The following is a 12,630-nucleotide window of genomic DNA, read 5'->3' as shown; positions in this document are numbered from 1 at the left end:
GATAGAAAATAGATTAGGGGTTGTTTAGTGTGGGTGGGGGTGATGACAGGAAAATGGAGAGTGGATGCTAATGAGTAAGGGATTTCCTTTGGGGGGATGAAGATATTCTTTTTTTTTTTTTTTTTTTTTTTTAAGATTTTATTTATTTATTTGACAGAGACAGAGACAGCCAGCGAGAGAGGGAACACAAGCAGGGGGAGTGGGAGAGGAAGAAGCAGGCTCATAGCAGAGGAGCCTGATGTGGGGCTCGATCCCAGAACGCCGGGACCACGCCCTGAGCCGAAGGCAGACGCTTAAACGCTGTGCCACCCAGGCGCCCCGGATGAAGATATTCTAAAATTAGATCATGATGGTTGCACAACTCTTTGTATATACTAAAAACCACTGAATTCTTCAATGGGTTCAACGAACACTTTAAATAGTTAAGTTGTATAATACGTGAATTATACCTTGTTAAAGTTGTTTTTAAAAAGGGAACAAAAGTCGAGCGAATGTGCTCTAAGCATCAGGAGTTCTGCATTCTGGTCTCAGGTATGTTACTGCCTTGCTGCCTTGCATCAGATAGTCACAGCACCTCTGGGCCAGTGTCCTCACTTATCAAATAAAGGAATTAGAGTAAATTCAGTCCACAATTCTTTCTAACTCTATGATTCTATGGTACTATAAAAGTCAGATGACTATTTAGGGCTTGAAAAATTCTTCCACAGCAAGAATGCAAGGAGCAGAAAACTAGTCTCTTACCTCCATCTGTAATTTTACTGGAGGCGAGTCGAACGACCTCGGTGATCAAATCTGTCTTTCCCAATCCACCTCTAGAAAAACCCACAGGAAAGTGATATTCCACAAAGAAGGTGCTAAAAATCAAAACCAAAAAAAGTGATTAAAACATAAATCAAATAACAAATGAACGTATTTACTCTCTGATCAGCCCTTCATATCTTTCCTATTTTCAGCACCTCAGACCCTCAGAGGACCTATCTGTTCTCTTGAAAGCCTTCCCCAATCCTATCAAGCAGAACTTCCTTGTGCTTGCACAGTTTACTTACTCTATCCATTTATCTATTATTGAAACATAATCGACATATAACATTATATTAGTTTCAGGCATATAACAATGATTTGATATTTGTATAAGCTGGAAAATGAGCACCACAGTATGTCTACAAATTTTCCACAGCATTTTTAATATAAAACATCTATTTTGCATCCTACAGCCTTTTAAATGCATCTCTCTTGTGCTGACTATAAAGTATGTAACGATAGAGCGAGGGTCTCAATTTCTTTTAGTCTCACAATTACCTAGTCCTGGCCTTGAAACCTAGTGAGGACTTCATCACATTTTTGTTGATTGATTCATATGAAAGTACTTTATAAATCATAAAATGTTATGCAATTATTTATCTTTATTACTATTACCACCACACACTTCCCAGAAATGTCAAATTTCTTTGACATGTTGGAGCTCTTCCATGTTGGAGACGTACCGCTTTTTTGTTGCTGTCAGCTTAGGTGGTCTGCCAGAAAAGTTTTTTTTGCCAGAGGTCATCTGAGGACTATCTGGAGGAACCCCCATCGTTTCGATGATGATTCTGACCGAATGTGTTCTACCCAAAAGGGCCAATCTATCCACACTTAGTGTCATCACTTGGGCATCTTCTGGAGTTTCTGATATCATCTGTTTTTCAACCAAATCTCTGAAAGGAGTTCATATAGACAGTGAAACAGACAGTCTGAGGCCCAACATGAAAGGATTTAGTTGCACAGGAAAGAAGAGGAAAGAGAAAGGGCAGCAAGTATCTTAATTCACAAGTTTTCAAGGACTGAGAGTGAAAGAAATTTCAAAAAAAGTAAAATCATTCTTTTAATCTAAAGTCTTATCTCCATAAAAGTATAGAAACTGATGTTACAGAATTAGGTTTTCTTACAAGGGCTACAGACATTACACCCCAGTTAACCCACTACTTTAATATAACTACTATCATCACTCCTTTGTATTCCTCTTCATTTGCTTTCTTTATGCATATTTTCCACAGTGCAGTACAGCACACTTTTTTTTAATTTAAGATCTTATTTATTTATTCGACAGAGAGACAGCCAGCGAGAGAGGGAACACAAGCAGGGGGAGTGGGAGAGGAAGAAGCAGGCTCCCAGCGGAAGAGCCTGATGTGGGGCTCGATCCCAGAACGCTGGGATCACGCCCCGAGCTGATGGCAGACGCTTAATGACTGCGCTACCCAGGCGCCCCGGTACAGCACACATTCAACCTATAATTCTGCTTTCTTTTTTTTTCCATTTTATTGTATCCATCTTTCCATATTATTACACTTTTAATGAACTATTATAACTCACTTAACCAGGATGATAGTGTTAGGCAAATACAGATCATTTACGTTAGGAGATCTTGTGAAAATAATCTTCCTTTGCTTTTGCCTCTAAATGAGCAATCATAGAGAGGCTCACCTATTTTTCTTGCCCGCTGCCCTTTTCTTCAACTTAAGATCATTTGACTCCAGAAGCTTAGGAGATTTGGCAAGAGCTTTTGACTGGTTCATTTTTTTAGAAGGGACAGTATCATCTTCACTGAAGAAATCACTGACGCTGGTATCAGATTTCTATGGGGGGAAGAAACAAAAAGAGAGGCACCAAAAAAAAAAAAAGTTGCTTTAGGGAGACTGGTAATGAAAACATTTCTCTAAAAGTAATCAAATTCTTCTCTGCACATGTATCATTCTTTTAAAGAGATAACTGATGCCAGGGAGATAATCCCGCATTTCTCCTGGTATGTAAAAATAACCTACAAGTTTGGTTCAAAGAAAATAAATGAAAACAGACTCTTCTTTCAAATTCTCAACAATAGCAATCATTACTTATTTACTATCTACTATGTATCTAGTACCAAAGGCAGATTCCAAAGCCTATATTTCTACCACAGTTTGAGGCAAAATGGTACAATGTCACCTAACTATACGGATGCAAAGACTCCACCTTCTTTTTTTACCACTCCATACCACTAGTGATTTATTCTACTCTTAATCTTGCTAGGATGAACTGTTTATTATGTCGCAAATTTTCTTAATGGGGGAATCAGTTGCTAAGCCCCCTGTAATTAAATTTTACTTGGAGAAAAAGTAGCTTACCACAATTGACTGATCAGCCCTTTCTATCACAAAATGCAAAATAAAGAGAGGACAGTGTTATACTTATTTGGTTCCAAATTAAAAAAAAAAAAAACTTGCTCATATAAATGCAGAAATGAATCCAATGTCATTTTTTAATTAAAAGATTTATTTATTTATTTATTTGAGAGAGGGAACACAAGCAGGGGGAGCAGTAGGCAGAGGGAGAGGGAGAAGCAGGCTCCCTCCCTGAGAAGGGAACTGGATGTGGGGCTCCATCCCCAGGACCCTGGGATCATGACCTGAGCCAAAGGCAGACACTTGACCGACTGAGCCACCCAGGCACCCCTAATCCAATGTCATTTTAAGTTTATCACCTCCACCTTCCTTTTTTCAGAATCTCACGGTGTATACTGTATTGACCTATGACAACGGTAACAAATTAGTAGTTAAATAAGCATGATCAGAATGTCCTTCAAGAAAGAAGTACAACTTTTTCAAGGTGAAATTACAAAGCTTTTTGCTCTTAGGTTTTTCTTTATTAAGTGGCAACTTTTAAAAATGGCTAAAGACAAGGCATTCAAAATCTAAATGGGTCCACAGCCTGCAGGAAATTAGAGTAAATATGAACTATTATTCAAAAGCTAAGAATTTTAGGGACCAAAACCACAGGCTAATAATGCTGAATTTCTAAGCTGCAGATGTCATTCAACATTAAGAACATCAAACCCTGGGGAAAGACATGTACATTCTAACTCTTTGATCTTTCCATTGCATCATGGTCTATTGCTTCACTCCGCATCAACAAATCTTTTCTAAAATTATTTTGTTCAAATAGCATACGGGATTACTTAGTGCCATTCATAAACTCATTCCTTTATCCCCTAAGTACTCCTCAGTCTCAATATTCATCAGGCTTTGTTGTACTGGTAATACAAAGATAATGCAGACATGTTCTCGTTCTCGAGGAACTGTATCGTACAACATGCCTGAATGTCCCAGGATCCTGTGGGCATCCAGGCAATAAATTCTGCTGGGGGAAGTCTAGGATGGTTTCTATATAGAGGTAATCAGTTGATTTTTGAAGAATAAAGAGTTTACCAGATATACAAAAGCATTTCAACATTCAAAGGAGAATCAGTATGAGCAAAAAATACAGAGATAAAAAAAGAGCTAGAATGTTTGGGGAGTGACGAAACAATCAGTATGACTGGAGGGTAAAGGGCAAATGTGGGAGATGAGGTTAGGGAGGTAAGCCAAGATCAGATTCTAATGCCATACTTAAGGCTTATGAGATGATGTCGTTAATTACAAGTAATTAACGCTTCTAAGAGTTTATATCGTGATATGTAGAAGATAACACTATCTTATAGGGCTAGAAAAAGAATTAAATAAAATAATGAATTTAAAACATTTGGCACAATACTCAAAAATAACAGATAACATGTAAATTCCCTGGCACGTCAAAAATGTGTAATCAATGTAAATTCTCTCTTCTTTGTATCCCACAAGTAACGCAGTATCAGTGATGATTTTTAAAATAGGAAGTCATGAAATCCTAATAATTCATAATATCTTTTAAATTCATCTTTCTTTCCAATCCCATTGCTGCCGCTCTCATACACACCTCTAATAACCTAATGGCTTCCAATCTGCTTCCAGGTATTCTCCCCTAAGTTAGCTGCCTACCTCATTGCTGGATTAACGTTCCTTCACCACCATTATGATCATGTCATTTCTTCTCACCTGACATTCAAAGGCTTTCACAGACTGGCCGCAATATGCTAGCCTGCCTTATTGATGATAACTTGCCCACATAAATCCTCATCAGTTCAAATTAAATCCCCTGCAGTACACAAGTTGTTTCTCTAGACAGGTCATTCTTTCTATTCCCGTTTCATATCCTCTCTCTATCTCTAAACATTATTATTATTAATTATTATTTTTATTATTTTTTAGTAAGCTCTATATATAGTCAATGTGAGGCTAGAACTCACAACCTTGAGATCAAGAGTCGCATGCTCTACCAACTGAGCCAGCCAGGCACCCCTAAAATTCTTAACCTTACTAGGCCTGTCTCCTCATCTGTAAAATGACACAGGTAAAATGGATAGCTTTCTGTCTGGCAAGTGGTAACATGCCTGCACCTAATAACATTAATAGTCTCGTTCTTTAATTTTCAAAGCTGCAGATTCAGTGACTTACAGGTGCCGTGTAAAATAAGCTCTCCAGGAGACTCTGGTCATACTGAGGATCATTCAGCTCACTGCTGCAATACACATCACTCCTAGGAGATGGGGAATCTGGAGGGGAGCCTAGCCCATTCCAGTACTGACCTTGGGATAATTCAGCACTGCAGAGGTAAAAAAACAAAGCAGAAGGACATTAAAAGAAGTTTCAGTTGAGCTGTATTTTTCTAACTGAAAACTTTTTAGAGTTCTAAACATGAAAGAAGATAATGTTAAGCAGAAGACTCACATTAGAAGACTACCTGATCAATATTTTCCTAAAATATTCTCCCTCCTCTGGGATGCCAACAGTTAGTATTCAAAAATACACTACTGACACTGATTATGATCTCATTTATGTAACAAACATTTTTCTTTTCTGGGCACCTATTATGTGCCAGGCATGGTGTTAGGTCTTGAATGATACCGAGATGGTTAAACTAACTTGCTCTACTCTTGCACTGCTTATGGTCTAGCAGGGAGGAAAAGAAGGTTAAGAATGAACTATAATTCAATGAGTTTAATGCTCATGCTGTTTCTGTGAAGAATTCATAAATATGCCTTCTTCCATTAAGCAAAAATATGTGTACTTAGGCTGAATTATGACAAGACTAATTTCATGTGTGATATGTGAAATAAGTAAAACAGAAACCCTACTTACAAAAAGTTTATAAATTAATAAGGAATATAAGCATACAAGTACATGTATACTTCCTTCATTTTTTGTTTCTCCTAAAATAACTGAATGGATATCTGTAAATGAATTTACTGGATTCTTAATGAACATGTTATTAATAATAAAAGCAATATTTATTATATGTACTAGGCACCATGCTAAGCATTTTGGTTATTAATTCTTTCAACTTCCCTTTCATGCCAACTCTTGGTTTTGGCTCAGGCTGTGATCTCAGGGTAGTGAGACTGAGCCCTGTGTCTGGCTCCCCACTTAGTGCAGAGTCTGCTTAAGACTGTCTCTTCCTCTGCCCAACCCCCAATAAATAACTAAATCTTTAAAAATAAAATAGGGAAGTGTGAATCCCCCTACTTTTCTCTTTTTCAAGACTGTTTTGGCTATTCTGGGTCCTTTGCAATTTCACAGGAATTTTAGAATCAGTTTATTAATTTCTACAAAGAAGTCAGCTGCAATACTGATAGGGATTGCGCTGAATCATGAACATGGGATTTTTCTAATTACTTAGTTCTTTAAAAATTTCTTTTAGTAACGTTTTGCAGTTTCAGAGTTTATATTTTACACTTCTTTTGTTAAATTTATTCATAAGTATTTTATTCTTATTACTGCTATTATAAATGGAATTGTTTCTTAATTTCATTTTTGGATTGTTCATTGCCAGTATATAGAAATACAATTGATTTTTGTGTATTGATCTTATATCCTGCAATCTTCCAGAATTTATCAGTTCTAATATTTTTTTAGTGGATTCTTTAGGATTTTCTACATACCAGATCGTGTCATCTGTGAATATAGTTGTGCTTCTTCCTTTCCAATTGGGATCCCTTTAATTTTCTTCCCTGCCTAATTACATAGGCAACATAGATTACATAAGAGACATAATAAGATCCTGAATTAACTTGTGTCTGTTTAAAATCTGAGGTTTTTAAAAAATTAATTTATTTGAGAGAGAGAGAGTGGGGAGGGGAGAAAAGGGAGAGGGAGAGAAAGAATCTCAAACAGACTCCCTGCTGAGGTAGAGCCTGACACGGGGCTTGACCTCACAACCCTGAGATCATGACCTGAGCCGAAACCAAGAGTTGGACACTTAATCGACTAAGCCACCCAGGAGCCCCTAAAATCTGAATTTTTAAAATTATACCCTAATAATGGTGTTGAGAATAGAGCTAGGAGATAAGAATGGAAAGGTGAGCTGGAGACCATTCTGTAAGTGAAGTTAAGAATAAAAGGCTAAAGACTAGATTTTTACTTAGTAGGTAATAAGTAGTGATTTTTATTTAGTATGCAATGAGTAACCAAGGGAATGACCTGGCTACTCCATGGAAGTAAGTATTGCTTTCAGAAGATAAATCTGTTAACAATATACACAATGAATTGAAGGGAGAATTTAAAAGGAAGAAAGATAGTTAAAAGTCCTTACCTGCCCAACAGCAGCTGTATAGCTCTGGTATCATCTTTTGTGTCATGTTTCCAAAATGTATTCTCAGTCGGAGGGAGGAGGTGATCTTCTATGTGGTCTTTAAACTGGTTCCTAGACAAGGCTTTGATTCTGTGGTGTGGAAAAGTACTTTCTGAGTGGCTAACATATAGGAAAAATCTAAATCAGAATTAACTGAACTAAGAGCTAGATAGTACATGGAGATGGTTCAACATGGAACATTTAACATCCTTCAGACTTAACTACCTTAAATATATATAAAACTTCACAATTTACAAAGCCTGTTTCTACCTTAGACTCTAATTTCATTTCTGTAAGAGAGGGAGGAGAGAATATCCCCATTATACATATAAGCATGCCAGTTCACAGGGAGTAAAGAATACAGCCATTTACAGATTTAGTACGTACCAGTACTAGGTTTAGATTTTGAGTATCTAAACTCCTAGTTTAGGCTTCCTTTCCACCACATTAAGAATTATTTGCTGAATAAGTCCGTAACTTAACAAAAAAAATATACATTAGCAACAATTAAGAAATGAACTGTTAGGAATCATGTTTATCCTGTAACTTACTGTGTTGGAGCTTTAAGAAAATCTTCCTTCATGGAAGGATGAGCTTCATCCAACAACATGCTAGTATCTGGGCTTGATTTCATTGTAGAAATCACCATGGCATTACGCAGCTTATTGCCTTGTTCTAACAGAGCTGAAGAAGGCAAAAGCAGAACATGGAAAATCTAAAATCCAACAGCAATACTTACAATATTCAGCACCTTTCCTTCTAGGATAGGATTTAAGACAATACATTATAATAGCTTACCTGTCTGCTTTTCCCACTAGCTTGAGAATTTCTTGAGAACACTCATTTTACAATAAATGTTTACTGAGCTTCTATGATAGGACTGTTTTAAATGCTGGCATTTCAGCAGTGAATGAAATCTATTCTGGAGGGAGGTCAGTCTCTCCAGAGTTGTTATACAATGGGAGTCATTACATGAATGCATGGACTCTTACAACTAGTTTTTGTATGTAATAAAGTTAATAAAGTCTACGTATTATTTTTGTATCCAGATACCATACTGAATTCTCTTATTATTTGTAATAGTTAATGTTCCTATTATCCAAAAAACACTAACAACTATGCCAGCTAAACTTAGAAGCTATAGTGATAATCTATTCCAAATCTATACTTTTATGAAGAACGCCAAAAAATTTCCATGACTTGTCTAAGATCATACAGCAGGTTAACAGAAAAGTCAGGATGAAGTCTTCAGACTTTCTGATAAGTAAAATTTACCCCATCCCTAAGTAAAAATAACAATAATAACAGCAATAATAATTGAATTCTTAAACACATGCTGGGGACTACTCTATGTATATTACGTATGTTCGGTCATTTAATCCTCCTAACAATTCTCTGAGATGGATACTACTATTTCCTTCATCTTCCAGATGTAGAAAATTGAGGCACAGAGGATAAGTGATTTGCCCAAGTTGTACACACTGTATAAGCAGAATGTATATATTGCCTCACAGCCTATAATTTTACTTTATTTTTTTAAAGATTTTAGTTTTTTAAGTAATCTCCACACCCAATGTGGGGCTTGAACTCACAACTCTGAGATCAACAGTTTCATGCTCCACCAACAGTGCCAGCTAGGCGCCCCACAACCTACGATTTTAATTACTATACTTTATATGACCCCGCTTTAGTTCTTAGACATCTTTTTTTTTTAAAGATTTTATTTATTTATTTGAGAGAGAGAGAGAGCACAAGCAGAGGAAGCTGCAGATGGAGGGAGAAGCAGTCTCCCCAATGAGCAGGGAGCCCAAGTTAGACATCTTTTTAAAAGCTTAGGGCCAGTGGCATTATTCCAAGGAACAGTGGGAAATATTTTTTTCTTGAGGTTCCAGAGTTGCTTTGGAGGTAATTGAGACTAGACAAAAAGCGCCCATCTCTTAGTCTAGAGTTTTATAGCTTCTGAAAAGAAAGGAGATATAGAGGCACCTGGGTGGCTCAGTCGGTTGGGTGTCTGGCTCTTGGTTTGGGCTCAGATCATGATCTCAGGGCTGTGGGATGGAGCCCCACCTTGGGCTCTGTGTTGGGTATGGAGCCTTCTTTGGGTGCTCTCTCTGCTCCCCCACCCCTCAGCCCTGCACACATATGCACATGCACACGCTCTCTCAAGAAAGAAGGAGGAGAAGGAGGAGGAGGAGGAGATGATGATGATATAGTGGTCAGGCCAAGAAAAAAAAATGAAGCCAAGAAGATCCATAAGCACTTAACATTTGTTAGTACAGAGAGTTCAAAATATAGCTTACAAAGTAAAAACAAACAAAAAAACCCCCAAAACCCGAAATACCATTACATTTAGTGAAAATACAACTAAACTAAAAGAAAATAAAGATCAACCATTCAGAGTTCTAAGATAGTTCCCCCTAAGATTCCCAACTCTGGTGTACTTATATCATCTCTCTGATTCAAACACTCATGTAAATGTACTGCCATGAAGGGATTTTACAGATGTAGTTTACAGTTCCAAATCAGACAACCTTAAGATGGGTAGATCATTTTGGTTGCCCACACCTTTTAAAAGCAGAGTTTTCTCTGGCTATTTGCAGGTTATGACATCAGAGATTTGAAAGATGAGAAAGATTTAATGTATCACCACTGTCTTGAAGATGGAAGGGACCACATGGTAAGAGATGCGGGTGGCCTTTAGGAAGTTAAGAGTGGCTTGTAGCTGATAGTAATCAAGGAAATGGGACCTCAGTCCTATATACTGCAAGGAACTGAATTCAGTCAACAAGAATGAACTTGGAAATCCATTTTTCCCCAGAGCTTCCAGATGAGATTTTAGCTTGGCCGACATCTGATACCTTAAGCAGAAATCCCAACCATACCTTGTTGGACTTCTGATCCACAGAACTGTGAGCTAACAAATGAATGCTGTTTTAACCCATTAAATTTGTGGTAATTTGTCATGTAGCAATAGGAAACTAATATACCCATTAATGCCACTACCCAGGAATACTCATCGTTAACATTTTGATATATTCCTTATAGTTTTTTAAATCTATGAATACACATGTATTTATATATACGTGTATATATAAAATATGCATACTGTTTTGAAGTTGTAAAAATATGCATACTGTTTTGAAGTTGTTTTTTACTTAACAATATACATTACCTTTTTTCTATGTAAAAATATGCATACTGTTTTGAAGTTGTTTTTTACTTAACAATATACATTACCTTTTTTCTATGTAAATAATGGCTACACAATATTCATTCAGAATTCATTGTATTTTTTTTTTAAGATTTTATTTATTTATTTGACTGAGAGAGAACACAAGCAGGGGAAGCAGCAGAGGGAGAGGGAAAAGCAGATTCCCTGCTGAGCAGGGAGCCAGGGTCCCAGTCACCACAACACAAGCCGAAGGCAGATCCTTAACCAACTGAGCCACCCAGGCACCCATATGTTGTTTTTATTTTTAATCTCTGAGATTCATCCAAAAAATAACTATCTTGTTTATTCAATGAGAAAGGGTACGGAAAACATGGTCTTGCTGGCACTGGAAATTTGGCTAAAGATTGCTACGTGACTGGAAACCTTCTTTTAGTTTCTAGTTGGCCCCTGGCTTTACTCAATATAGTTTAAAGTTCTTCAAATGAGGTGGCACACTCAAATGTTTTATGAATAAGGTAGATAATAAGAAGCAGTGTTGATAATAAACTTCATTTGATTTCAGGGCCATGTAGAAAAACAGTTTTTCTATTGATACCCAAAAGGTTTTTGGAAAGATGATACCCTTGCTACTTTATGATTTAACCATACCCAACTATTTTCAATTCCTTAAACACAATACTTCCTTTGTGTTCTCAAAGCTCTGGGTATTTAATTCCATCAAAGAATTTATCACTCAGTATTATAATTGTCTATCTCACCCAATAAACTCTGAGACTAGGGTTTGGTTCTTGTTGATTTTTGTATCCTTGGTGTCTTATAAAGTGCCTAGTATATATCAGGCATTTGGTAAAATGTTCTTCCACTTGCTTATATCAGACATAATTGTACTGTATCTGCTTTAGAGTCAGTTTCCTTTCCTAGAATGAAATCTTTAAGGTCAAAGACTGTATCTTATTTATCACTGCAACCCCAATACTCAAAACAATGGCTGACCTAAAATAGTCACTCAAAAGATATTTGTTGAATTAAATTGGGCTTCAAGTTTTTAATCCTTGTTAAATAAAATATTCCTCTGGGAATGGTAATATTTCAAAAGTGACTTAAACAGTCATTTACATCTAAATGGTAATAAGTACTTAAGATACTTTCCAAAAGCAGGTTTTAAAAAGAAAATAAACATTGAGGAAAAAAAGTAGGACAAGTCTGAGCACAGGTGGTCCATCCATTGGCCTCCAAGTGGTTTGGTTGTTGAAACAGCCGTTCTTGGTAAAGCTTTTCTAAGTCTGAGTCATGGTAACAAGAAAACATAAGATCTCCCCTTCTCAAGGGGAAGCTGGTACCTGCACTTTAAGAGCTGTCATGGCTTCAGCCTGCACCTCAACTCAATAAACATTCCCCAAACACAAAAGAAGGCACCCAGGTGACATTAGGACAAATGCTTCCCTTGTTTATTTCCCACATGCCATGGGCACAGCTCCTGCTAAACACAGGGAGACATACAGCTTCTGGTTTCTGTTCCAACTCCTTGCTATCTATTCCAAACCCAACTCTCAAAAGCAGGATGTGTAGTTCATGTTTCATAAATGTAGCTGGTTGATCAATTCAGCTCTGCTCCCTTTTTCTGGTGTCATGTCAGTCCAATAAAGACCAGGAAGATATTTATATTTATGTACTTGTTAGATCCTTCTCATAATCTCAGCTCTAGACCTACTTACTAGAATGAGTCACTTAATCTTAGTCCTCCAGAATCTTGTGGTTGGAAGGGACCTTAAAAGATAGTATCTGTCTTCTTGTTGATTCAATACAATCTGCAGAAGTCCCATCAGGATGGTTAGCTAGCTCGTGTTTTCCAGTGACACAGAATTCACTACCTCTTGAAGCTTTCCCATTCTGCACAGGTCTTGTTATTAACTCAGATGAGTCATAATCTGTTTTGTTTCATCTGTAAGCCAACTGATTCTCAT

At 37.0% G+C, this 12,630-nt stretch overlaps 1 protein-coding gene across 4 annotated transcripts in view; it reads right to left on the bottom strand.

The window, feature by feature from the left end:
• C2CD3 (C2 domain containing 3 centriole elongation regulator) overlaps positions 1–12,630 on the bottom strand; it is a 132,205-nt gene that overhangs the window by 94,006 nt on the left and 25,569 nt on the right. For all 4 annotated transcript variants that reach the window (XM_057316704.1, XM_026518082.4, XM_026518083.4 and 1 more), the window contains 6 exons: positions 8,046–8,178; positions 7,456–7,584; positions 5,322–5,469; positions 2,461–2,612; positions 1,485–1,694; positions 742–854 (listed from right to left, as the gene is read on the bottom strand). In XM_057316704.1, the coding sequence (XP_057172687.1) occupies positions 742–854; positions 1,485–1,694; positions 2,461–2,612; positions 5,322–5,469; positions 7,456–7,584; positions 8,046–8,178 (885 nt within the window). The remainder of the gene's footprint in view (positions 1–741; positions 855–1,484; positions 1,695–2,460; positions 2,613–5,321; positions 5,470–7,455; positions 7,585–8,045; positions 8,179–12,630) is intronic.

Source organism: Ursus arctos, unplaced genomic scaffold (assembly GCF_023065955.2).
Source record: "Ursus arctos isolate Adak ecotype North America unplaced genomic scaffold, UrsArc2.0 scaffold_22, whole genome shotgun sequence".
NCBI classification, from domain to species: domain Eukaryota; kingdom Metazoa; phylum Chordata; class Mammalia; order Carnivora; family Ursidae; genus Ursus; species Ursus arctos.
The sequence above is the reverse complement of the archived record's forward strand: the minus strand, read 5'-3'. Positions and strand labels throughout refer to the sequence as shown.